The sequence below is a fragment of the Meriones unguiculatus genome, chromosome 4, assembly GCF_030254825.1.
Source record: "Meriones unguiculatus strain TT.TT164.6M chromosome 4, Bangor_MerUng_6.1, whole genome shotgun sequence".
NCBI classification, from domain to species: domain Eukaryota; kingdom Metazoa; phylum Chordata; class Mammalia; order Rodentia; family Muridae; genus Meriones; species Meriones unguiculatus.
The window spans coordinates 113,363,301-113,389,761 of record NC_083352.1 but is presented as its reverse complement, the minus strand read 5'-3'; the positions used below and the strand labels follow the sequence as shown (position 1 = coordinate 113,389,761).

At 44.6% G+C, this 26,461-nt stretch overlaps 1 protein-coding gene across 3 annotated transcripts in view; it reads left to right on the top strand.

Moving 5' to 3' along the window:
- The window catches only part of Ncoa3 (nuclear receptor coactivator 3), a 78,588-nt gene extending 52,465 nt beyond the window's left edge, over positions 1–26,123 (top strand). For 2 of the 3 annotated variants that reach the window (XM_060382809.1, XM_021637951.2), the window contains 19 exons: positions 163–263; positions 1,765–1,939; positions 3,070–3,255; positions 3,363–3,464; positions 5,955–6,095; positions 6,349–6,496; positions 7,685–8,058; positions 8,221–9,089; positions 10,380–10,509; positions 12,114–12,308; positions 12,649–12,945; positions 13,194–13,320; positions 14,522–14,693; positions 18,165–18,458; positions 20,196–20,285; positions 20,935–21,154; positions 21,889–22,063; positions 22,550–22,688; positions 22,942–26,123. In XM_060382809.1, coding sequence (XP_060238792.1) covers positions 163–263; positions 1,765–1,939; positions 3,070–3,255; positions 3,363–3,464; positions 5,955–6,095; positions 6,349–6,496; positions 7,685–8,058; positions 8,221–9,089; positions 10,380–10,509; positions 12,114–12,308; positions 12,649–12,945; positions 13,194–13,320; positions 14,522–14,693; positions 18,165–18,458; positions 20,196–20,285; positions 20,935–21,154; positions 21,889–22,063; positions 22,550–22,688; positions 22,942–22,953 — 3,947 coding nt within the window. In that variant the 3' untranslated portion in view covers positions 22,954–26,123. The remainder of the gene's footprint in view (positions 1–162; positions 264–1,764; positions 1,940–3,069; positions 3,256–3,362; positions 3,465–5,954; positions 6,096–6,348; positions 6,497–7,684; positions 8,059–8,220; positions 9,090–10,379; positions 10,510–12,113; positions 12,309–12,648; positions 12,946–13,193; positions 13,321–14,521; positions 14,694–18,164; positions 18,459–20,195; positions 20,286–20,934; positions 21,155–21,888; positions 22,064–22,549; positions 22,689–22,941) is intronic. The other variant, XM_021637960.2, reaches the window with a different exon arrangement.
- Positions 26,124–26,461: the final 338 nt, after the last annotated feature.

Sequence of the window (26,461 nt, the reverse complement as noted above, 5' to 3'; positions counted from 1 at the left end):
TGTGTGTGTGTGTGTGTGTGTGTGTGTGTGTGTGTGAGTGAGTGTGTGAGTGTGAGTGTGTGTGTGTGTGTGAGAGAGTGTGTGTGTGTGAGTGTGTGTGTGTGTGAAGGTAAGGGCTGAGGGAGTGCTGCTTTACTGTGATGCTTTCGTCTGTGTCTTCAGGAAAAACTATTTCCAGTGATGATGATGTTCAGAAAGCTGATGTGTCTTCTACAGGACAGGGAGTCATCGATAAAGACTCGTTAGGACCGCTTCTACTACAGGTGGGTATAAGGATGGCAGTGTGCTGTGCTTGGTTGTTTTACCAAGTATATATTTATATAGGGTGGATACAGGGGATTTTGGAAATGAGAAAATAGCTTTTCTAACTGTCAAGGTGCAGAGCTTAGTATCTACAGCAATCACAAAATACCCCCTCTTGATACTATATATAACAGTGTATAAACACTGTATACAATCTGAAAATATAGGAGCTCTTTGTGATAGAGTAGCTGGTAATTTCACAGGTCAGTAGCAGCCTTCTGTGAATTTTCCCATGATTGCTTGCAGAGGACACCACAGTTTTACTTTTTCCTTTGTCCTGCTTGAGACCGAACCCAGGCCTCACACACGACAGGTGGCCACAGCAGGCAAGCATGTTACCACTGACATCCTCAACCTCAGCTCTGGTGCTGGGGAGGGGAGCCCAGGGCCTCATGCATGCTAGGCAAGTGCTCTGTGAGGGAGCTGCACCCCAGCTTGGGAGGCACTTTCACACATCAAACATGCATGTTTTAAAGTAATTACCTTGAGAAGAGCGGATTAGCCATGGCGCAGTGTCTACTTCAGGCCGGCAAGCGCTTCAGCAAGTTTACTTGACAGCTGGTCTTTCTTTCAGTGAGTCATTTCAACTACTTTAGTGTTCATTCATTTAAAATTCTTGTCCAGGAACAGTATGGCCAGTCCTATAGCTTAACTTGGGGTCAGGTGGAGAACTGGGGAGCACTAAGAATGTTTTTCTTTCTTTCTTTCTTTCTTTCTTTCTTTCTTTCTTTCTTTCTTTCTTTCTTTCTTTCTTTCTTTCTTTCCTTTCTTCTTTCCTTCCTTCCTTCCTTCCTTCCTTCCTTCCTTTCTTCCTTTTTTTTTTTTTTTTTTTTGAGACAGGGTGTAATGTTAGCCCAGGCTGGCTTTGAACCTGCTATGTAGTCTAGGGTAACCTCCATTCCTGCCTCCACCTCCTGAATGTTGGGGTTCAAGGTGTGTGCTATATCATTCCCTACTTGCCTTGCCTTTTTTTTTTAATTCTTTTTTATACCCTGAAATAATCATACTAATGTTAATAGAACCAATGGTTTGCAGTTCACTCTAATTGTTAGTCTAGGGTTTTCCCCCACTCTTCAAGAATGCTATAGTCTTAGTCTGCTAAGGCTGCAGTGACAGAATATCATGGAGGAGGTGTCTCAGACAACAGAAACTTAATTCTTCAGTTTTGAAGACTGGAGTCCAAGATCAGAGTGTCCAAGGGCAGGGTTGGTCTCTCCCTGAGTCCCCTCTCCTTGGTTTGCTACTGTGTCTTAACATGGCCTTTTCTCTGAGTATGCCTTTCTGGTGTCTTTTTAGTCTGTCCTTTTAAGCACTCCAGTTGTATTGAATTGGGTCCTCTTTAATATTATTGACTCCAAATATAACCGTAACCTAAATCCTTGCAAAAGTTGAGGAAGGGCTTTAGTGCTTTTGTGGTGATACAGTTTTCATAATAGGCTGTATTAACGCATCCCACTGTAGGCACTGGATGGTTTTCTGTTTGTGGTGAATCGAGACGGAAACATTGTATTTGTGTCAGAAAATGTCACCCAGTATCTGCAGTACAAGCAGGAGGACCTGGTTAACACAAGTGTCTACAGCATCTTACATGAGCAAGACCGGAAGGATTTCCTTAAACACTTACCCAAATCCACAGGTGAGCTTTTGTTTTGTTTTTGTTTGTTTGTTTATTTATTTTTTGTATTTTATTTGAGCCGGGTATCACTGTCTGTGTGGTCCAGGTTAGCTTTGAATTTATGATCTTCCTGTTTTTGTCTCATTGTCTTATGTGCTGGAATTATAGGTGTGTGCTACCACACCTATATATGCTACAGGTGTGCATATAAATGTGTGTTTTCTAAATTAAATTTTCTTAGTTATTTCTTAAGAAATTGAATGTGCTTTTTAGGAAGCCAGGAACTGAGATTTAACAAGTGATTGCCAGGAATATTTTCAATATGGCTTCAGCAGACTCAAAGTTTTCCATGAGGCCCAAATATTCAGGTGTCTCTGTTGTCGTTCTGAAGTGTTACATGCAGCTGTCACCATGGCCGGACTCTGTTCTGTTTCTATGTAAGGTCTCATGTATTGCCCAGGCTGCTGTCCGGTCTTTTTGTTTCAGCCTTCGTTGTAGCTGGATTAGCAGCATACCCTGCCACACTCAGTTTATAGCTTTGGTTCTTAAAGATTTCGTATCTATAAAAAAGCTCTATGTGTATGTACCTATGTGAATGTATGCCATGTGATTGCAGTGTTGTTGGAGGCCAGTAGAGGGTGTTAGGTCATCTGGAGCTGGAGTTAGGGGTGCTTGTGAGCTGCCTGGGAACAAACTGGTCCTTGGGAAGAGTGACAAGTGTTCCTAACCATTGAGCCATCCATCCAGCCCCTAGCTTTAGTTTTTCAATATTTTATATGATGAGTGTTTTGCTTGCATGTGTGTGTGTGTATCATATATATGCGTGTGCATTCTGTGTATATATGTGTATCATATGTATATGTGCACCGTGTGTGTGTGTCATATGTGTTCCCGAGGTCAAAGAGTCCATTAGATCCTTGGAACTGGAGTAATGGATGACTGTGAGACACCATGTGTGCTCTGGGAACTAACCCCAGGTTCTCTGGGAACTAACCCCAGGTCCTCTGGAAGAGCAACAAATGCTTTTTAGTGCTTATCCCCAACTCTGGGCCCGACCCTAGCTTGAACTCTTGTTAGTCTTTGACCGAGTTTTACCTGGTTTGTAAAAGAGAATTTCAATTTGTTTTCAAATTCTAATTTGTTTTTCAAAGTTAATGGAGTTTCTTGGACTAATGAGACCCAGAGACAAAAAAGCCATACATTTAATTGTCGTATGTTGATGAAAACACATGACATTTTGGAAGACATGAACACCAGCCCTGAAACGCGCCAGAGATACGAAACGATGCAGTGCTTTGCCCTGTCTCAGCCTCGAGCCATGCTGGAAGAAGGGGAAGGTAAGAGTCAGGCATGCACTCTGCCCACCTCACCCATGTCGGGTCCCCACCCACCTGTTGAAGACTGACAACTGAGTGTGACCCGACCTGGTAACCTTTCATTGTAGACTTGCAGTGCTGTATGATCTGTGTGGCACGCCGTGTGACTACAGGAGAGAGGGCCTTCCCGTCCAGTCCGGAGAGCTTTATCACCAGGCACGACCTTTCAGGTAAAGCCAGCCAACTGGAAAGGTTTCTGTGGGTTCTGTGTGCACATGAGTATGTGCACTTGGCACGAGGCACTTTTTCCGCCAGGGGCTCCAAGCATGGAGCATAGGCCATCAGCAAGCAGTTTTACCTGCTGAGCTGTCCTATAGTTTACTTTTTATTTTTTTAGCCTGTTTTTATTAAATGACCATAAAATTATTTCACTAAGACTCTTGGCAATTGAGTTGAATATATATGCCACTTAAAATTAAGAGATAAAGACACCTGTCCCTTTCTCCAAATAGCAAGTCTTTTTTTCTTTTCTTTCCTTTCCCTTCTTTTCCCTTTCCCCTTTTTTCCCTTTCCCCTTTTTTCCCTTTTCCCCTTTGCCTCCTTTTTTTCCCCTTTGCCCCTTCTTTTTCCCCTTTGCTCCTTCTTTTTCCCCTTTGCCCCTTCTTTTCCCCTTTCCCCCTTTCCTTTTTCCTTTCCTTTCTTTTCCTTTTTCCTTTTTTTCCCCTTTTTCCTTTCCTTTTCTTTTTTTCTTTTCTCTTCCATTCTCTTTTCTCTTCTCTTCTTCGAGACAGGGTTTCTCTGTGTAGCCCTTGCTGTCCTAGACTCACTTATAGCCCAGGCTTTCCTCAAACTCAGAGATCTGCCTGTCTCTGCTTCCCCAGTGCTGGAACTACCAGGCCAAATAGCATTTTCTAAAAACATTCATTGGGGACTGGAGAGATGGCTCAGCAGTTGAGAGCACTGACTGCTTTTCTAGAGGACCTGGGTTCATTTCCCAGCGCCCACATAGTGTCTCACAGCTGACTATAAACTCCAGTTCCAGGTGACCTGACACCTTCACACAGACATACATCCAGGCAAAACATCAATGTACATAAAATAAAAGTGAAATAAAAACATTCATTTATGGAACTAGAGAGATGGCTTAGTGGTTAAGAGTGCTTTATGCTTTTTCCAGAGGACTCAGGTTCAGTTTCCAGCACCCATGTAGAGCACATCTCAACCATCTGTACCTCCAGCTCCAGGGGATCCAGTGTCCCTTTTTGGTCTCTGGATACTTGTACAGATGTGGCAAACATTCACACATACGCATATATATGTACATATAAGAAATGAAAAATTTAAGAAATTTCAAAGAAAAATCCATTTACTTAAACACAGTGTGTACACCTGCCCATAGTACAGGTAGAAGTTCAGGGGACAAGGTAGAGAAGTTTGTGCTCTCCACCAGTCGGCCTAGATGTATGTCTGGGCACCACTGTGTGTCTGGCATCGCCTGAGACCATAAGAGGGCACTGGACCTCCTGAAGCTGGAGGTAACAGTGGTTGGGAGTTGCCAAGTGGGGGCTGCATCCTGTGCGAGCGAGCAGCCTGCACTTTCAACCTCTGAGCAATCTCTGCAGCCTGGAAAGTGATGCTTGTTTTGTTTTGGTTTTCTTCTACATTCCTTCATTCCTTCATTCCTGGTGGTGTTTTACAATGTAGCCCTTGCTGGCCTGGAACTCCTGTGTAGAATCCTGCTTCAGCCTCTCGATGCTGGGATCTCAGCTTTGATTTGCTAATTTTTTTCCTTTGATTTGCTAATTTTTTCCCCCAGAGTGGAGGACCAAACCTAGGGCACAGAGCTCTTCCACTGAGCTAAATCCCCAACCCCGATTTGCTGATTTTTGACCACAGAAATCCACCTTAATTGTTCCATGTGTGAGAGTGTTGTAGCTGCATGAACTTGTGTATAGTTGGCCATGAGCTGCCATGTGGGTGCTGGGAGTTGAACCTCGGTCCTCTGCAAGAGCAGCTGGTGATCTTAACTGCTGGGCCAACTTTGTAGCCCCTCTTCTTATCCCCTCCTGTTTTTAAAGTCTCATTGAACCTAATGTGGCTCTGCAGGCTGATTAGCCTGGGGTCCTCTTTCTTCTCTGTCCCCTCCGCTCTGAGATTACAAGTTTGTGCTTCTCCACTTAGCTGTCTTCATGGGTGCTGAGAATGATTTTGGGTTTCCATGGCAAGCGCATCAGTGACTGAGCTCTTTCCACAGCCCAGTGACGTACATTCTTATTTGTTGTTGATCTTTCAGAGTCAGCCTCTTGAGTGCTTGCCCTCACTCTTCCTGTCTTTCTCTGATGAGTTGGCAGCCTTATTTTCTCCTCTAAGTAACACTAAGTATGGCCAAATACAATTTCTTTAAGCTCTTTGGAGACTAGCATTTAAAAAACTGTCTCCCCCATGACTTTTCCCGAGAGTACTTGTTCATTCTAAAAGGTGCATGAAGAGCAGTGTAGCATGCCTCTTACCAAGAGCTGCGCCCACAGCCTCGTGGTGACAGTGTAGTCTCTCATTCCCCAGCGGGACTTGCAGACGGAGAGCAGCATCCTGCTGTGTGTGGAGGACAGAAGGCAGAGCTGAGATTATCTGCTTTATGTCACTCTCAAGTGCTCGCCAGCTGAGCAGCAGTAGGCACTTGTGGGCAGCATTAGAACCTCCTTTGTTTTTATCTTTGATAGGAAAGGTTGTCAATATAGATACAAACTCACTTAGATCATCCATGAGGCCTGGCTTTGAAGACACCATCCGAAGGTGTATCCAGAGGTTCTTCAGTCTGAATGACGGGCAGTCATGGTCCCAGAAGCGACACTATCAAGAAGGTAAAGTCATGTGGAATTGACCTTGGTGCTGGTACTATGATTCTGTAAAGCACACAACTGTGGGGTCAGCCCTTGTCTTGCTATTTGGTGGCTGTGGGAGAGGGAATGATTTTTGAGCATAGCTGTTCTATATGTTTGTGTATGTCCACATGGTTTACAAAGCTGTGTACATGCAGTGCGCTTCCTCCTCACCTGTTTCTGTGTGCATTGGTCTAGTCTCAGATACTAGTAACACCATGCTTTTCCCCGATAGCTTATATCCATGGCCATGCAGAGACCCCAGTGTATCGCTTCTCATTGGCGGATGGAACCATTGTGAGTGCGCAGACAAAAAGCAAGCTTTTCCGCAATCCTGTAACGAATGATCGTCATGGCTTCGTCTCAACCCACTTCCTTCAGAGGTGATGACACCAAGTGCACCACATCCGCAGGGTGCTTTGCTGTTGATATGCAGGGAGAAAAGTTGTTAAATTTGGTGAAGTAAACTTAGATTCCTAGAGTGTGTTTTCTTTGAGATTATATTTTTATCCAAAAGTTAGTATTTCCACTAAATAATTGCTTCCTGAGTAAGGCCAGGATATGTGTGGGGGATGAAGGTGAGGGGGTTGATCTGTTGGGAGAATAGTGGATACCTTGTTACTTTTAATTTCTAGTGATGTATTTACATTGCTTCCAGGGACTGATTTTAGAATAAAAAGGAAAATATGCATATAAAGGGTAGTAACCACTGATGTTATTAATGGTAAATGAAGTGCATAGGAAGAGGTTCTTCCACTGATTGTGTTGAGGAATTGACACATGCTTTCAGGCTAAGCACAGGTACGGGTCAACCGGAACGAGGCCTCAGAGGCTCCAGATCACACAGCTGTTAGAGCTGCTCAGTGCTGGTGTCAGTCATTTAGATTTCCTGGTTCCTTTAAAACTGTGGAGGATGCAGCTCATCTGGTTAAATGCTTGCCTTGCATGAAGCCTCAGGTTCAATTCCTTCCTAGCACAGTATAAACTGGGTGTGTATGGCCGTGCACTCCTATGCCTCTCAGCAGTTGGGAGGTGGAGGCAGGAAGGTAAGTTTAAAGAAACCTTAAACTTTAGTCCCAGTATTCATGAATTCAAGGTCAGCCGGGTAACTTAGTGAGACATTGTTTCAAAATAAACAGTGGATCAGAGTGCTAGCTTAGCGTGCGGGAGACTCTCAACTCCCAGTACTATACAAAACTAGGGAAGGGAGGGGCTGAGAGCACTTTTTCTTGCAGAAGATCTGATTCATAGCACCCATATGGTGGCTCACAACTACGAAACTCCAGTTTCAGGGGAATCTGATGTCTTCTGACCTCCACAGTGGGAGGCATGCCTATGAACACACCCACACATTGCAGGCAAAATACCAATACACATAAAATTAAATCTAAAAACTAAAAATGCAAGGCAGAGTATTGCTGGTGACTTGGTGATTAGCACCTAAGTTGGGCTAACCACTTGGTACTGGAGTGACACTTAGTGTATGCCCCTGGGCAGTTCTCTCCTGCTCTCTGCTTTCCCTTTATGCATTGCTGCGGTTTCTAAGTAAGAACTCCATGTGTTTCTTGCAGAGAGCAGAATGGATACAGACCAAACCCAAGTCCTGCAGGACAAGGCATTCGACCTGCAGCAGGGTGCGGCATGAGCATGTCTCCAAATCAGAGTGTACAGATGTTGGGCAACCGGACCTATGGCATGCCAGACCCTGGCAACCCGGGGCAGATGGCTGGAGCCAGGTACGGGCCTTCCAGTAATGTGGCCTCGCTGACCTCAGGACAGAGCCTGCAGTCACCGTCTTCCTACCAGAACAACAGCTATGGGCTCAGCATGAGCAGTCCCCCCCACGGCAGTCCTGGCCTTGGCCCCAACCAGCAAAACATCATGATCTCTCCTCGTAACCGCGGGAGCCCAAAGATGGCCTCACACCAGTTCTCTCCTGTTGCAGGTACTCACAGGAGCACTTTCTTTCGCTTAGGTTTTCTGTCATTCTTAGGTACCACTTTTCTGTCGCTTAGGTACCACTGTCATTTTTTTTGTAATAGGAGCTTTGAAGTTGTGTTTTCTTAGCTTGTTTGACAGTCTCTCTCCTGATCTTTTTTCACTGCAGGTGTACACTCTCCCATGGGATCCTCTGGCACTACGGGGAGTCACAGCTTTTCCAGCAGCTCTCTCAGTGCCTTGCAAGCCATCAGTGAGGGTGTGGGAACCTCTCTTTTATCTACTCTGTCTTCACCAGGTCCCAAATTGGATAACTCTCCCAATATGAATATAAATCAACCAAGTAAAATTAGCAGTCAGGATTCTAAAAGCCCCCTCGGCTTATACTGTGAACAGAATCCGGTGGAGAGTTCGGTGTGTCAGTCAAATAGCAGAGATCACCCCAGTGACAAAGAAAGCAAGGAGAACAGTGGGGAGGGGTCAGAGACTCAAAGGGGTCCCCTGGAGAGCAAAGGCCACAAGAAACTGCTGCAGCTACTCACATGCTCCTCTGACGACCGAGGCCATTCCTCCCTGGCCAGCTCTCCCCTGGATTCAAGCTGCAAAGACTCTTCCGTTAGTGTCAGCAGCCCCTCCGGAGTGTCCTCCTCAACCCCGGGAGCAGTGTCCTCCACCTCTAATGTGCATGGGTCTCTGCTGCAAGAGAAACACCGAATTTTGCACAAGTTGCTGCAGAACGGCAACTCACCAGCGGAGGTCGCCAAGATCACTGCAGAAGCCACTGGGAAAGACACCAGCAGTTCTACTTCCTGTGGAGAAGGGACTGTCAGGCAGGAGCAGTTGAGTCCTAAGAAGAAGGAGAATAATGCCCTTCTCAGGTACCTGCTGGACAGGGATGACCCCAGTGATGTGCTTGCCAAAGAGCTGCAGCCCCAAGCAGACAGAGGGGACAGTAAACTGGGTCAGTGCAGCAGCTCCACCAACCCTAGCTCCAGCCACGAGAAAGAGCCCAAAATTAAGACGGAGACAAGTGAGGAGGTAAAATGCTCTCTCTTTTCCAGCCAGCGTTTGTTTCTTCATGTTGTAAATGTCATGTGGTTACAGTATAAATCGTTAGGTTCTTTTTCTTTCTTTCTTTCTTTCTTTCTTTCTTTCTTTCTTTCTTTCTTTCTTTCTTTCTTTCTCTCTCTCTTTTTCTCTTTTTCTCTCTCTTTCTCTCTTACTTTCTCTTTCTTTCTTTCTTTCTTTCTTTCTTTCTTTCTTTCTTTCTTTCTTTCTCTCTCTCTCTTTCATTCTTTCTTTTTTTTTTTTTTGTTTTTTTTTTTTTTTTGTTTTTGTTTGAGACAGGGTTTCTGTGTAGCCTTGGCTATCTGCCCCAAACTCACAGATCTGCCTCTGCCGTCTGGGTACTGGGACTAAAGGTGTGTGCACCTGGCTTGTATTTATCATAGGTACTGTTCGTGGGTGTGTTGTGTGTTTGTGTGCTTATGAGAGAGTGTGTGTGATTATGGGGGTTAACGCATACTTGCCTTCCATTGTGGGACTGGAGGTTGAAGTCTGGTTGTCAGGTTTGTGCGGCAAGCATCTTTCCATGCAGAGCCATCTTGATGGCCCCATAAATAAGTTTTTAGTGGTCGGTTTGAAGTATTTTCATGGAAGTGGTTATGTTGGAATGAGCAGATTGGGTGGTTAAGGAAAAGTGTGAATTTAATAGCACAGTTTTTTTTCCCTCAAGGGTTAGAGTTCATGCATATGAACACACTCTACGAAAACATCTTGCCAACCCTAGTCTTTATTCTAGGGAGGATGAAAGACTAGAGCTTCACAGGGCTCAGGCCTCCTTTTGTCATGTCTGCATAGCAGGGTCCATCTCTACGACCCTGTGAATGCCTGCTAAACACTTAGAAAAGTTATTTGTGGATTCAGGTTTCTGCAGCTGAGGATGAATTCTTCCTCAGCTACTTGTTGTGGGAAAATGCCAGAGCAGAAAGTGTGGCATTGGCAGGGGAGTCTAGTGGTTCATAATAGTGGTCAACCCTGCAATGAGGGTGGAGATGAGGGAGGTCATGGGGAAGCGGCCTTTGACCCAGGCATTATTACTTCAGGTAACTGCAGTGGGTTTCTGTTGCTGCTGTTTGTTTTGTCGTTGATGTCTTGTTTCGAGAAGGAGAGAATCTCACTGTCTATTTCTGGCTGTCCTGGAACTCAGAGTACTGGGATTAAAAGTACGCACCACCATGCCTGACACTGCTGTTGCATTTGTTTGTTTTTGATTGATAGTTCAATGTGTTATTACAAGCAGAATAATTTTATAAGGTTTGTTTTCAGGTATCTGGAGACCTGGATAATCTAGATGCTATTCTTGGTGATTTGACTAGTTCTGACTTTTACAACAATCCTACAAATGGCAGCCACCCAGGGACCAAACAGCAGATGTTTGCAGGACCAAGTTCTCTGGGTAAGGAAGAACCGAAGTTTTTCTCTTGTGAGGAGTGAAGTTGGGCGGGAAGGGTTGAGACACAGTCTTTCTGAGGAGCCTAGGCTGGCCAGGGACTTAACCTCTTAACTCCATGCCCCAGGACTGACAGACACTCAGACATGTCCCACGTGCCCTGCCAGCTTTTGTTTGGAAACTTCTCCCCAGTTGCACTTTCTCTTACATCAAGACCAGGAATCAGCAGCGCTTGTAACTTCAGAACACATACTCTGCCTTTCCAGCTTCTTGCTCTCATTGATACTGTCTATGTTGTTATTTTCCTGCTCCCTCTTCCTATTTAAAAATGACATTTAATTTAATTTTGAATGTGTGTGCATGCACGCCTTTGCTGCAGCATATGGATGGTCAAAGGACAACATGTGGAAGCTGGAGCTCCCCTTCTACCATGTGGGTCCTGGTGGTGGGGTGAAAAGTAGATGGTCAGGCTTGGTAGCAGGTGTCCTGGCTGCTGTCTATCACACTGGTCTCTTTCATCTTTCCCCTTCTAATTGATGAGCCAGTAACCATGATACTTAGCGAATCTATACCTGGGCCTGGGGGTAGATATTTTTCTTAAACGTAAAGAATTGGATTAAAAGACCTAAAGTGGATTAAATACATGCCAGTTTTGGTGCTCAAAGAATTTTATTATTTAAACTTGAGAGGTTTCTCATTGTTCCTTGTTCTTTACACGAATGCTTCCCTCTTGTAGTATCTTTATTCATTATTTTATCAAGGGTGTGTTGTATTAGCTAAAAGAGAATAATTATAGTCATTTACTTTTACCCTCCTTTTTTCTCCACCTTCTTTTTTCTTTCTATCTTTTTCATCATTCTCTCTTCCTCCCCTTTTTCTTTTTTTGAGAAAGGGCAGTCCTGGCCTTGAAATCACAGATTCATTTGCCTCTGCCATTAGTGCTGAGACTAATGGCATAGCCACCACACCCACAAGTTACTTTCTTTTTCTTTCTTTTTTTTTTTTTTGAGACAGGGTCTCATTGTTTTCAAGTGTGCTATTTCCTAAACTGAAACGGATAGTCAGATTAGTGAAAGAGGTTGGAAAAAGACAAGAAAAAGATTGGGAAGAAAATTTACATTTATTCTCTATTTGATTGGAAGGCAGCTTAACTGATAATTTTTATTGTAAAATTGTAAGTGGAGCTATACTTCATAAGTACACATATGGAAGAATCTCTAGGAATTACAAACTTCGGTGCGTTTTCTCTCCATCTTCCCTCTTGCTTTGTGTGGCCAGGGATCTGTACCCAGGGCCTCACACTTGTTAAAACCATGAGCCACCGCGCCATGCTGCTCAGCCTGTGACTTGGCACTCTGAGGGGCTCATCGTGCAAGACTGTATTAGGCTGTAACATGCAGATGGTTGTTTGTACTTTATTTGGAATTTGGGCTTTCTTTCTTTTGGCATAACTATTTATTTTGTAAAAGAAAAAAGTAGGTTTTTTTGTTTGTTTGTTTTTTTAATGAGAAAGATGTTTTGTGTGGGGTTAGTGGTATTTGTTTCTTGCACTTATTTAAATATTGAGTCAGCAAAGAAAATAATGTGGTACACTTCTGTGTTTTCAACAGGTTTGCGAAGTCCACAGCCTGTGCAGCCTGTGCGTCCTCCATATAACCGAGCGGTGTCTCTAGATAGCCCCGCTTCTGTCGTCTCAGGTCCTCCAGTGAAGAATGTCAGTGCTTTCCCCATGCTACCAAAACAGCCCATACTGGCTGGGAATCCAAGAATGATGGATAGTCAGGAGAATTTTAGTGCCAATATGGGTAGGTTATTTCTGAGGGTAGTGATTTCCTTGAGAACTAATTTAAAATGCCAAAAAACATTTAAACATTGAAATCAAGAACTTTAATATCTTAAATTAATATATTGCTTTTTCCCAGGCTGTCTCTCCTTTGTTTTATGTTTTGATTATTTAAACTCTTTCTAACCTGTAATGAGTATGCGGGAGTAGAGATTTCTAGATACTGTCTTCATAGTTGGCCAGCCCTGCTCTAAGGAGGACAGTGCTGTCGCAGCCACTGTTGTATATAATGGTTCTCCCAAGGCAAGAAGGGCTTTTGTTATGCTTTGGTAAGACCTAATGAGCTCTACTGCCTATTTTAGGAGGACCAAACAGAAATGTTCCTGTGAACCCAGCTGCTTCTTCAGGAGACTGGGCCTTAGCTAACTCAAGGGCCAGCAGAATGGAACCTCTGGCTTCAAGTCCTCTGGGAAGAGCAGGAGGAGACTACAGTGCCACTTTACCAAGACCTGCCATGGGGGCCTCAGTGCCTACCTTGCCTCTTCGCTCTAATAGACTACCAGGCACAAGACCAACTTTGCAGTTGCAACAGCAGCAACAACAGCAGCAGCAGCAACAGCAGCAGCAGCAGCAACAGCAGCAGCAGATGCTTCAAATGAGTAAGCTGCCCCTTTCAATAAAAAATGAAAATTGCTTTCTTGGGGTGTGTTTCGGGGGGTACAAGACAAGGTTTCTCTGAAGTCTTGGCTGTATTGGAACTCACTCTGTAGACCAGGCTGGCCTTGAGAACCCACAGAGATCCACCTGCAGTTGTGTACCGCCAGCACCGGGCTGAAAAGAACATGTGTTATGGTCATTTTTACTGTTGGCTTCTTTGAAAATTCATCCTCTGGTTTTGTTCCCCCAGGAACTGGTGAGGTTCCCATGGGAATGGGGGTTAACCCCTATGGCCAAGCAGTACCATCTAATCAACCGAGTTCCTGGCCAGAGGGCATGCTGTCTATGGAACAAGGTCCTCATGGGACTCAAAATAGGTAGGCCTTTATTTTGTGCTGTGGGGAAGTGTTTGCATTGGATTGAAGAGTCTGAGCAGGAACAGTGCTGAAAGAGGATATGAGAAATGTTATAGCTGTTTGCCATCTGCTGGTGCAGTAAGCAGAGGCATCTGGAAGGGGAGGAAACAGACCTACAGCTCAGCCTTCAAGACTTCCAAAGGGCTTTTCTATGAGGCCATTGCCTTTCATAACAGCACTCTCCTGAGGAGATAAGCATCAGCAGCAGTTGGTAAAGACATGTTCTCACTGGTTTATAAGTGGCATTCAGATCCGGTGCCTCAATTTTTTTGGAAAAAAAAAAAATCTAAAAGATTTACTTATTTTTAAAAATGTGTATGAGTGTTCTGCCTTCATGTATGTCTGTGCATCATGTGTGTTCATGGAGGGCATCAGATACCTGGTAAGTGGAGTTACAACACTTTTTGTGAGCCTCCATGTGGGTGCTAGGAACTGAATCCATAACCCCTGAGGCTTCTCTCTTGCCCCTGAAAATTAGCTTTTAATAATCGATAATTATTTTGTAAAGTCATCTAAAACATTTCAGTGGTAAGGCTCAGAGTGAACTGTTGTATCTTTTAATTTTTTTTAACAAAAGAAAAGATTGTAGTTCATTCTGTATTTTTAATTTGTTTAATAACCGACCACTAAGCAATGTCCCCTGCGCACAACTTTTATTTATTATGTATACAGTGTTCTGCCTGCTTATACACCTGCACACCAGAAGAGGGCACCAGATCTCATTATAAATGGTTGTGAGCCACCATGTGGTTGCTGGGAATTGAACTCAGGACCTCTGGAAGAACAGCCAGTGCTCTTAACCTCCAAGCCATCTCTCCAGCCCAGCGCACAACTTTTTAAAAAGTTATGTTTCTGCAGAGGTCAGAGAACAGCTGAAACAGATGCATCATGTAGTGGTTATTTTTACTTTGGTGTCAGTGTGGACACTGTATAAGTCTCAGCTTTTAGCACTAAGCAGGAGAGATTGGTAGATGTGAGCTTGAAGTTAGGTTAAGGTTTTTAGCAAGACTCTCAGAAAACCTAAAAGCGTAAACAAAAATAATAATAACAAAAGAACACCATTAAATTTTTCCTTTTGCTTTCTTGTGGTCCTTGGTATGGAACATAGATCCTCATCAGCCCCAGTCCAGCAGCATTACAGCTGACTCAAGTCTCTCTCTAGGCCTCTTCTTAGAAATTCTCTGGATGATCTGCTTGGGCCGCCCTCTAACCCTGAAGGCCAGAGTGACGAGAGAGCTCTGCTGGACCAGCTGCACACACTCTTGAGCAACACGGATGCCACAGGCCTGGAGGAAATTGACAGGGCCCTGGGCATTCCTGAACTTGTGAGTCAGGTGAGCTGCAGTTAATGTGGAACTGGAAGAGTGTGCCAGTGAGTATGTTTTCATGTTCATGAAGGCAGACACAAGCTTCAAACAAGACTGTGCACCTTTGTATCACTTGTGAGAAGGTGTGCATAATTGTCTTTTGTTTTACTGCAGCCAAAGAAAAGATCTGATGAAATCACTGCACGGTTTTAAAAATACTGCTTACTTAAGTTTTTTTTAGTTCAACTTTAGTTTGTTTAAAAAATATTATTTTAGCCAGGTGGTGGTGCCATATGCCCTTAATCCCAGTACTGGGGAGGCAGCGGTAGACGGCTATGTGTGTCTGCATAGGGTGACACCTGGCCCTGTTGCTGAAGAGCAGCTGAACCTGGTCTGTTGTATTCCTCCCCACTTTCTGGCTATAAGTTTCTATCTAAAATCTGATAAAGGCACCCAGTGTGGTAGTGCTTGCCTTCAGTTCCAGCGCTGTGGGAGTCAGAAGTTGGCAGATCTCTTGAGTTCAAGGCAAGCCTGTTGTATAGAGCAGCAAGTTCTGGGCCTTCCAGAGTTACACAGTGCGACCCTATCTGAAAAACCCAAACAACAACAAAAACAAATTCTGACCAGTGGAAAGAATCTAGAGAACAGCCTTAAAACCCCCTATGAGTAGTAAAAGAGGGCATTGTTAGTAAGTTGTGGATATAAATTTAAAAATTTAAAACAGTGCATGTATAAACACCCAAGGGTGTCAGTTTTCATGGGCCTCACTCTGTGGAGCTCACTCTGTGTATCAGGCCACCCCCAGCCTTGTGGACTCTGCATGTGTGACTCATGTTCTAGTGGATGCTATCTAGCACTCAGCTAATGAGAATTTAGCATGTCTCTTTCTGTCGTAAAAGAAAAGTGAGGTATTTAGAGAGTGTGTCCTTGAAAGACCGAGAGTGACCCAGGTTATATGTCCCAGTTGCTCTGGAAGCTAAGTCAGGAAAAAAAAAATCACATGATCCAGGAATTAAAAGACTGGCCAGCATATGTTAATCCCACCAAGTGAGAGCAGTAAAGACTCTTCCCCAAGTTCTTTGGTTAGATTAAATAAGCTTTGTTTTCTTCCTGACAGGGCTGTTTCCCTAAAGTGGGGTTTGAAAAAAATAGCATTGAACAGAGGAGAAAGTGGGGTTTATATTAGCCTCAAAACTTCAAGGCAAGGGGGCTTTCAAGGCTTTTTAGTTATGTAGGAACAGGCAGAACATTTCGGAATTATTTGGCAGACTGTCTTATTGGGGTGGAGGTTAGGATAGAGGGTGTGGAACATGCCAAATTACCAAACAAAGGGTCAAGACATGGTCAAACCCAAGTTCTACAGGAACTTACTTTGACCTGCTGTTAATCTTAAAATGGAGTCAGGCTGGCCCATCACACCAGGACCTTGTCTCAGAAAGGAGTGTGGTAGTAGCTGATGTTCTGGATGAGTAGTTTCATTTCTTCCTCTCTCAGCATTGTTGTGCTGTGTGCCTTAGGCAAGTGACCACACCAATAACATATATTAAATATATTAAAAGGATATTTACTGATATGACAGGTAAAAGAAATTACTGGGACTCCTTGTTGGTATATAAGAATATTCAGGATCTCCTGGCATGCTGGTTCAGGCTGAGCTCTTTGGTTTCATGGAGGTATAGAGCTCATGCCCAATCCTTTCAGTACTTACATCTCCAGGCCGGCCATGTGCAGTGTGATAATCCTAAATGCTGGGTAGCACATGTTGCCAGCGGTTTGTCATACTCTTTCTGAGTGGCTCAGTTTTAGTTTTATTCTCAGTTTAAGAATGTTGCTGGGCATGGTGGCACACACCTTTAATCCTAGCACTGAGGAGGCTGATCTCTGAGTTCCAGGCCAGCCTGGTCTACAAAGTGAGTTCTAGAACATCCAGGGCCACATAGAGAAATCCTGTCTGAAAACCAAAACAAATCCATCCCCCCAAAACAAACAAACAAACAAACCTCATCAAATTCTTCAAAATTGTGTTTAAACCCACAGTAATTTAGGACAGTAAAATGCTGGGAAAATCCTAGAAGCTGAGTTGTTAGCTGCGAAGCAATTAAATGATGTATTTAATACATCTATAAAAATAGCCATAAATGACAAGGGACAAGGTGGTCAAACCACAGAATATTGCTCTCTTGTGCTGGCCCAAACTGGCACCAAGAGTTTGGTCCCTGAAACTCATATAAAGGCCACATGAAGATGGAAGGAGAGAACCAGTTCCACTAAGCTGTCTCTGACCTCCACCCATGCACTGTGGTACACATACACACAGCCTGCTCAGGCAACAACAATAAAAGTGAAATGAAAGTGTTACATAGTCAAGATAATAGGTATTTACAGTATGATGTCTGGATCAGAGAGGAGATAAGACCCAAACAGGAAATGTAGAAAATGCTAAATAAATAACTTCAGTAATGGAGAAATTGTCTAGGAGTGCAGGTGGCTCTTAACAGAGTGGCTGGCAGAGGCTGGATAAAGGAGCCTTGAATATCTGGCTAAACTTTGATTATACTATATTGACCAGAGGGTTAGGTTGGTTCTCAGAACCTTCTAAATCCTTCATTCATTTTAGTAGAGTGGGCAAGGAAAGGAAGCTAATGCATAGTCAGTGTGCCATATTCAACATAACATACAACTGCCTTATTAAAGATGTCAGTGTTTGTAGTGAGCAGGGTTGGAATGTCAAGACAAAGGAGAAGCACAAATGCCAGTTCCTATAAGAATCCTTGGGAGTCTTGGGATGGAATACGTAGATGGAAAGATGTGAACAGCAGGGGGCGACCTCGAGAAGTCTGCATGAATGGGTATACCCTTACATACAAGGAAGGGGTCCTGGGGAGCCAGGCACTGTGATACAAGGGGGGGGCTTAAGGAAAGCAGTTTTCTTGTGGGGAAATGGAGGAGTTGTAAAAGCTTGATTTCTGTTTCTGTATACTAAGTTTGAGGTGCTGGGGACACCCAGATAAATATGGATGTTAAGAATTCATTTCCATAAGCTAAATGAGTTCAGAGATGTTTGGGGTGGAAAGCATAATTTGATAGCTAATTATCCTTTATGTCTAAGAGCTCTCGGGAAGTATGGCAAGAGAAGAGGAAGACTGGAAAAACTTGTTTGTGTATGCAATGAAAGGAAAGGCTGGAGTAGGAGAGCAGGTACAGCAATGTGGGTGGCACAGCAGGGTTGCAGAACGAGGCTGATGACTGTGTTCTTGGATTTGGGGCCCAGGAGAAGGCAAAGGTGCACAGTGCACCTGAGACACTCTTCTGCCCTCCTTTGGAACACACCAGTTTTATTTTTTGTCATCCATTGCAGGTAGAGAATCGATGCCTGACCCCTAGCGCCGACCTCTTGAGGAATAGTGATGGGTGACCATCACTTCTTGCCTCGTTCGGAAAGTTTGCTTTTGGTTGCTCTCTCAGATGTAACTCACTATTCATTTGTGTTTGTTTAAGGGACAAGCTTTGGAGTCCAAACAGGATGTTTTTCAAGGGCAAGAAGCGGCAGTAATGATGGATCAGAAGGCAGCACTATATGGACAGACATACCCAGCCCAGGGTCCTCCAATGCAAGGAGGCTTTAACCTTCAGGGACAGTCACCATCTTTTAACTCCATGATGAGTCAGATAAGCCAGCAAGGCAGCTTTCCTCTCCAAGGCATGCATCCTAGAGCCAGCATCGTGAGACCAAGGACAAATGCCCCGAAGCAGCTGAGGATGCAGCTTCAGCAGAGGCTGCAGGGCCAGCAGGTAAGCCAGTTGAGTGGTTTTTAGGTTGTTTTTAGGGTTCCTGCCATTGGCTCTCCACTCTTTGCTAACTGAAGAAATTCCTTTCACTTCACTGTAAGATTTTGTTTATGCAGATAGTTCCTTGTTAAGGAGTGTGTGTTAAAATCAGATATCTTTCTATAAATACAGTCTGTGATACAACATTAGCAGTGGTAAAACAGGTCAATGGGAGCCGGGCATGGTGGTGTACACCTGTAATCCTAGCACTCTGGGAGGCAGAGACAGACAGATCTGAGTAGACCAGGCCAGCCTGGTCTACAAAGCAAGTCGGGACAGCCAAGGCTATACAGAGAAACCTTGTCTTGAAAACCAAAACCAAACCAAACCAAACCAAAAAAATAGCTCAGTGGGTAAAAGTACTTTCCCAAGCAAGCCAGGCAACCTGGGTTAAATCTTGGAGTCACTCCCTACTTAGTGTATATCCTTAATCCTAGCACTTGGGAGGGAGAGGCAGGTGAATTTCTGCGAGTTCTACAGGCTGGCCAGGACTACACAGTGAGACCCTGTTTCAGACAGAACAAAACAGGCTAAAACATCAAAATCAGCCGAGCACGGTGGTGCACGCAACAGCAACAACAAAAACACACGAGAAATCATGCTGGAGAAACAGCATGTCTTGCCAGTCCTTGGAAGGCATTTCCTGTATGATGACCAAATACTTAAACCTTGATTTCAGCTTTTTGTTTGCTAGGTGTCCAGGTGATAGGCTTTGAACTTGTAATCCTCCTGCCTCAACCTCACATACTGGCATTGCAGGCAAGTGCTACCACCCTTGTTGATTCAGCATTTTAATGGAAACCGCTTCTTGCTATTTTGTAAAGCTTTTAGTATTTAGGGGCTGAAGACATGCAGATATGTGGAGTTCCTGGCACCCACGTTGGGTAACTCACAGTGTAACTATAGTTCCAGGGGATCTACATCTTCTTCTTTCTGACCTGGAAAACTTCACTCGTGCACAAACTTACACACAGACACTTTTTAAGAATTAGCATTTTAAATAGACTTTCTCTTTCTTCTCAGTGTTTCCTTAATAATCCTTAGGTGTTTTAAACGTAATTGTTCCTGTGGTTGCACAAACTGTTTGTGCTTATGAATGGCAGCACTAGGTCACTAGTAGCCGAGAAGGGCAGGGCTGTTCCTCAAGTGGGCTTAGAACTGGGGAAGCTGTGTGCCTATGCTCATGGTACTGCTTCATATTTCTTTATGTTAAATGCTCATTATTGTCGGCTCATATGAAAGTTATTTGAGTGTGTGAACAAGCCCTCGAGAAACCTGACATTGTGGGTCCATTGAGCTCCTGTTGCATGGTGTTTGAGCTGCATAGTTATTCTTTGTGCCAAACAAAGCCTTACAGTTGGGGAAGGGCTTGTCAGCATTTCTTTGGCATGCTTTTTAAAGGTTTACTTTATTTTAAACAGTGTGTTTGCGTGCTTGTGAGCAAACATACACGTGTGCCTGCAGAGGCCAGAGGTGTGGGACTCGGAGAGCTGGAGGTAGTGGCGAGTGTGAGCCACCACGTAGGTGCTCCCAGCCGCTGAGCCATCTCTCAGAGTGTGAATGATGGCGCTCAGTTTAGATGAGGTGTCCCAGCTCAGTGGTTTGGAGAGATGGTCCCACTGGGTGGTGGTAGAAGTTTGCAGAGCTGATTGGGGCTCATTACCACACCCCACTTGACCCTGCTAACCCATCTGTGTTTAGTTTCTGAATCAGAGCCGGCAGGCACTTGAAATGAAGATGGAAAACCCCACTGGTGCTGCTGCTGTGATGAGGCCCATGATGCAGCCCCAGGTAAGTTCCTAACCGCTGTACATTCCCACCCAGGCCGGGCTCTGTCTGCTCCTCAGCCCAAGCTTATTAAACAAGCCAGAATAAGTCCTCTAAGGTTCTTGTAAGAATTGGTTCTAGCATATTCAATTTTTTTTTTTTTTTAATATTTATAAGTGTGTTACCTGCATATATATCTGTGCATCATAAGCATGCCTGATGCCCACGGAAGCCAGAAGAGGATGTGAGATCTCCTGGGACTAGAGTGACAGATGGCTGTGAGCTGCTGTGTGAGTGCTGGGAATTGAACTCAGGTCCTCTGGAAGAGCAGCCAGTGCTCTTAGCTTCTGAGCATTTCTACAGCCTTGTGTTTTCTCTTTCAGTCTTTCTCTGCTTTGTAAATGATAAAGGGTTGGGGAGAAGGGTTATGTCATTAAACCACCAGAAAACTTACCCAGATTGGTTCCCTTTGTGATGAGTTGCTGTACTGTGAGATAACCTGAGATTTTTGAGAATGTGTAAGTAGCAAATACGTGCTAACTGTGTAAAGAATCATTTTTGTATAATTTCCTTTGATTACAGAGAAGACACTCAGTGCTTCTCTCTTTGGTAGCACATGTATTGTGGGGCACAGTATGAAATTAAGTGTAATTGTGCATCTCTTGGCTATCAGCAGGCCTTCTTTAATGCCCAAATGGCTGCCCAGCAAAAACGAGAGCTGATGAACCATCACCTGCAACAGCAGAGAATGGCGATGATGATGTCACAGCCGCAGCCTCAGGCTTTCAGCCCACCTCCCAATGTCACGGCTTCCCCCAGCATGGATGGGGTTTTGGCAGGATCAGCAATGCCACAAGCCCCCCCACAACAATTTCCATATCCAGCAAACTATGGTAAGCCAGACAGAGTATGCCTTCCCGTAGTAATGCTATGAAGGCCACAAGTTCCACTAGGTTCGTGATGTGTGAGAACAAAATACTGCTCACTCTATCTTGTCAGGAAAACTAACAGGGCAGCAGAGAGCTGGACTGTGCCACAGTGATGGGGAGAGAGAGAGAGTGTGTGTGTGTGTGTGTTCTGTCACAGTTGGGCGATTTTTCTGCCCCAGCACCTTCCGCCTTACTTGAAAAAGATTACATAAGCCTTCCTCTGCCTGTTCTTTGTGATCTAGTGGCAAAGAATGCTGTGTTCTCTGGACACTCTAGACAGAGGGACAGAGCCCAAGTGTGGGCTTCTTGGTCTGTTTTCCTCAGTGACGTGGGCACTTACTGTGACTGTAGTAACAGCCCCACCTTTGAGGAGGTTCTGGGATAGACTGGGATAAAGGTGTCTTGCTTGGAGAGTGCCCAGCATGTAGCTTGCATTTCAGCATGTGGCCCTGCCCTCTGGAAAGGAGTCTTTCTCACAGGAGGTCATGGAACAGCTGCCTTCCAAGTTGCTTTAGATAGCATCTTTCTTTTTAAACCCATGGCTCTGTCATCCTGGTGAGAAGCAAGAACAACCAGAACAGCTACTTTGTACCCTTGGTGTCCTTTCCTCAACATCCTCTGCCATCCTAGGTGATGCTAGGATGCTGATATTCCCAGGATACAGAATTTGAACACAGATTTTTATTTACTTCTTCAAGGAATGGGACAACCACCAGATCCAGCCTTTGGTCGAGTATCCAGTCCTCCCAGTGCAATGATGTCATCAAGAATGGGGCCTTCCCAGAATGCTATGGTGCAGCATCCTCAGGCTGCCCCCATGTATCAGTCCTCAGAAATGAAGGGGTGGCCGTCAGGGAACCTGGCCAGGAACAGGTAAGGAGTGTGACTACTTTTGCATCCTCGTGCTGGAGCTGTGAGCCTGTTTCTCAGTCACACTTACTGGATGAAGAGAGATCACAAGGCTTGCCCTGAGTTAGAAGTGAGGCATATGGTTGTTTTGAGGTTATATCATGCCCGTATCTGTGAGCATACTGAGACCTGACAGTTGTGAAAAGTAGAAGGCAGGCAGGCTGACAAGTTTTTTTTCTCAGGCCGGGTGTGGTGTTGCATTTCCTTTAATCCCAGCACTTGGGAGGCAGAGGCAGGAGGATCTCTGTGAGTTGGGGGCCAGCTTGGTTTACATAGGGAACTCCAGGATAGCCAGAGGAACATAGAGAGACCTTGTCTCAAATGATAACAACAAAACAAAAAAATAAAAAGTTGTTTTCTGCTTAGGTAGGGGGACATTTGCTAACATTGTGACAGTCTGTGGTGTGTAGTCTGAATCGATTTGGAAGCAACATTACCCTTTCTTTGCAGCTCCTTTCCCCAGCAGCAGTTTGCCCCCCAGGGGAACCCTGCCGCCTACAATATGGTGCACATGAACAGCAGTGGTCACCTGGGACAGATGAACATGACCCCCATGCCCATGTCTGGCATGCCCATGGGTCCTGACCAGGTATGACATCTATTCTTACCTCTCTCCAAGTATTTTTCCTTCTTTGTTTACACCCAGAACCCTGACAGGCAGAGTGGTCTGTGGTGACACAAAAAGCAGTGTTTTGAAAAGCATTTGTTTGAAGGCCCTGAGCTGTTCCACATCTGTGTTGAAGTGGATTCGAAAGAGTCAGAGTCAGCCAGCGGTGTGTGGCAGCGTGTAGAGCTGTAGGATGGTGTTCTGCTGTGCTGAGCCTGTGTTCTTTTGTTAACAGAAATACTGCTGACACCTCCCCAGTGGGACCGATACGGAAGTCACTGTACAAATGGCCCTGCACATGGTCATCGGGAGGTAACTGGGTGTCACTGTCTAGGCACCCAGCTTGGAAGCAAGGGCCAGGCTGACCACCACTGGGTGTTCCGAGTGCTGCCATTTGAGCGGAACTGGGTCAAGCTGAAGCCCACTGTCTACCTGATTGATGCCCTGCCTCTGTGGCATGGTGTTCTGCCTCATGAGGACGTGATTCTGGAGATAGGGGTGTTAGTGGGCACCACTCTCTCGTGTCATTTCCTTCTGCCTCGCCAGCCAAAGTCTTCACATAAATCTAGGTGGCTAGGTTTCTGTCTTGCAGCACTGGACGAGGAGCACAGCCTGCCTTCAAGTGTTCTGTCAGCACGTAGCTCTGTGTTGCCCTTCTGTCCAGTGGAATCAGTGTTTCTGCTCTTGTCCTTTCCAGGTGTAGTCCCCAGAGTCTGTCCTTGATGAGGTCCCCACACCCTGAATTCTCAAGGATTTGTCATTAATGTTAAATGGCTTTGCAGAAGAAGGGAAAATGAGATGACAATATTGAATTTTCCCATGCTAACGTGCAGCCAAGTGCACTTTACTTAAGAAGTCACGGAGAAATGCAATATTCTTGAGGGCCTGAGGAATGGTGAACCACATTCCTGGTTTTTGTCTGCACTAGTCTGTCAGGACAAGAACATGATTCTTTTCTGTTTGTTTAAGTACTGGCGTCACCCTTTGCCTATATGGTAGAGCAATAATGCTTTGAAATAAACTTGTGAAACCCAAGGCCAGGTACTGCACTCTGGATCAGAAGCTCGCAGTGTCTCTGTGAATAGACTTCTTCTTTTGTAAATATGATCTTTTAAAATATTGTATTATGTGAAAATATGTACATACCTCTTTTTTTTGTAGGTCACAGCAGCTCATTTTTACAGAGTTTGTGAAGCTAAATATTTAACATTGTCAATTTCTGTAAGCTCCATGCAGTGAGGCCACAAGCAGAGGGGACACCTGAAATGCCAGAGCCTGGGGAGGAAGGGCAGCCTGAAGCGTTCCCCCCTTGCTTCGGAGGCCTCACTCTTCAGTCTCTTAATTTAAAGGCTTTTAAAAGTAATTATTTGTTTAGATGTAGGCATTTAAATTTTTAAAAAATTTCTTTACCAGAGAACTACGCACTTTGTTAATTTGGGGGGAAAGAATAGATAAGGGGAAATGAGCTTTAAAAAACAAAAACAAAAAAACCCAAGAATTAAAAAAACAAAACAAAACAAAAAAAGAAATGAAGCAAATTGATTTAAAAAAAGAATCTTGTGGTTTTTTTTAAAGCAGTCCATAAATTAAACAATAATAGTTTTGGAAAATTTGAGTATGTAGCTCATTCATCATTCTAGGGGTGATTTCTGTTGCTAGGACCTGAGCCCCACATTTAGATATTGAAGGCCCTGGGTCCTTGCTGTGTGGTCTGGTGTCTGCTCAGCTCTCCTGTTGTTCTGCTCATGGGGTCTCTTACTACCTCTCCACATCAGGGTGCTGAGCGCAGAACCAGGTCCGCCAGTGCTCTAGGCAGAGGGAGGGCCTCCACACCCTCTATAGCCCCTCCCCCCAGTTCTCTCAACTCTTCTAGTCAGTTTGGAGTAGTGGAAAACCAAGTGTAATGCCCTTTATTTGGGTTTTCTTCAGTCTGGACAGTTAAGTGGAATTGGGTTATTAGACTATCTGTAGCTTTCAGATCTCTGCCAGCCTAGGTGTCATTTTCTGAGAGCCAGTTAATTTTTAAAACCCACACAGTTAGCCAGTAGTTCTCCATCTCCTGGAGGGAGTATTACTTCATTCTGTGACCTGTCTATGAACAAGTGAAGCTTGCATTTCCAGAGCCACCTGTGTGGACTTGACTTCCGGCGTGTTTAGGTATGACGGGCTTCCCCTGTGACTGACCCACTGTTCCGGGTTGTAAATCCGTAAACTTCCATTGTATCCTTTGGTTTGCAGGTGACGCCTCAAGTCTGAGTTGGGCTGGGCTGAGCCTTCCTTGCTTAGACTGTGTGTGTAGGCTACAGTGGTGCTCCTGCCCCTTAACTTTTAAAGACATCTAAAACCCAACTTTGTGGTTCTTAGCGTCCCAACTCCAGGCTGACTGGTTGGCCACCTCCTTTTTGTATGGGGAGAAAATGAAGTTTATTATGTTTTTATATTTTCTACTTACTGATTTTTATTGGTGCAAATTCAAAATTGTGATTTTCTTTTAGTAGTCTTGAGGATAATTTGCTGTTTTTACCTGGATTGCCCTTTAATCTTTTTTGGATCATTCTCTTTGTATTCCTCTTGCCTACCTCACCTCCTCCCCCTCCCCAGCCCCTCTTTAAACCTAGGTGTCTTTGGGGCGAACAGTATAAAGTAATCTTTTCATCTGCTTTTATGATGTGAGACATTTCCAGTACCTACTTTTTTGCTGAATCCAAAGATATATAAATAAAAATATATTTTATGAAGATCAAAGTGATATTAAGGGAACATGTTTCTTCAAAAATAAATGAAGCTGTACTGTTGCTGTTGAGCGCTTTCTCTCTAAATTGTGCCCCCGCCATGAACAGCTCTACTCAGTTCGTCAGGGTTAAACAGGACACGAGTTGGGGCCATGCAGCAGTGGGTACTGTGGAAGATAATCGGCTTGATAAGCCCAGAAATGTCTTGGGTCTGCTGGACCATGCAGAGGGTCGCCAGCTCCCCACACGCCAGCCTAGTCCCTTTCTGTCTGTGGCGGCCGTGAGTTCTGTTTCCAAGTGGGGTGTTAGCAGGAGCAAACCTCTAGGCTACCTCAGACTGTGGGCCCCTCCACGAAGCCACAGGGGTCGTTTCACCTCCAGTGCAGGCGACTAAAAACAGGGCGGTGTTTTGTTTCTTTCTGCCTCCTCCCTTTTTCTCTTCCCTTTGAATACATGGAATTTTGAAGAAGATGGAAATGTCATTCTGAGAGCAGTAAATTCTCAGGAACTGACTGACACCACTGAGAACAAATTTGGGTTTAATCAAGATTATATTAAGTGTCACTTAAAATGAAGTCATTCTTTCATACTGCAAGGAATGGAAACCATGTGGGTGACTCAGCTGGAGCGAGCTTTGCCGACTGTCTGGATGCTCTTGTAAATAAAGGTTTCTATTTAAACCTCAGCCTAAGCATGCTTTTCCTCTCCTCCACACGCTCAGGACAGGGGCAAAAGGACAAGGAAGAAGGACAGCCAGTGTCCGTGAAGACTAAACAGTTCCTTCTCCTAGGAGCCTGAGCCCATCCGAGGCATTTGGAAACTGTGGGACCATTTAGTGTGGCGGGTCTCAACCTTCCTAATGAGGTGACCCCCAACCACAAAATCATTTTTGCTGCTACTTCATAACTGCATCTGTAATTTTGTGTTGTGGATACTAGTGTAAATATCTGTTTTCCGTGGCCTTAGGTGACTCCTGCGAAAGGGGATGTTGGACACCACTGGTTTAGACAAATGCAAGCACCC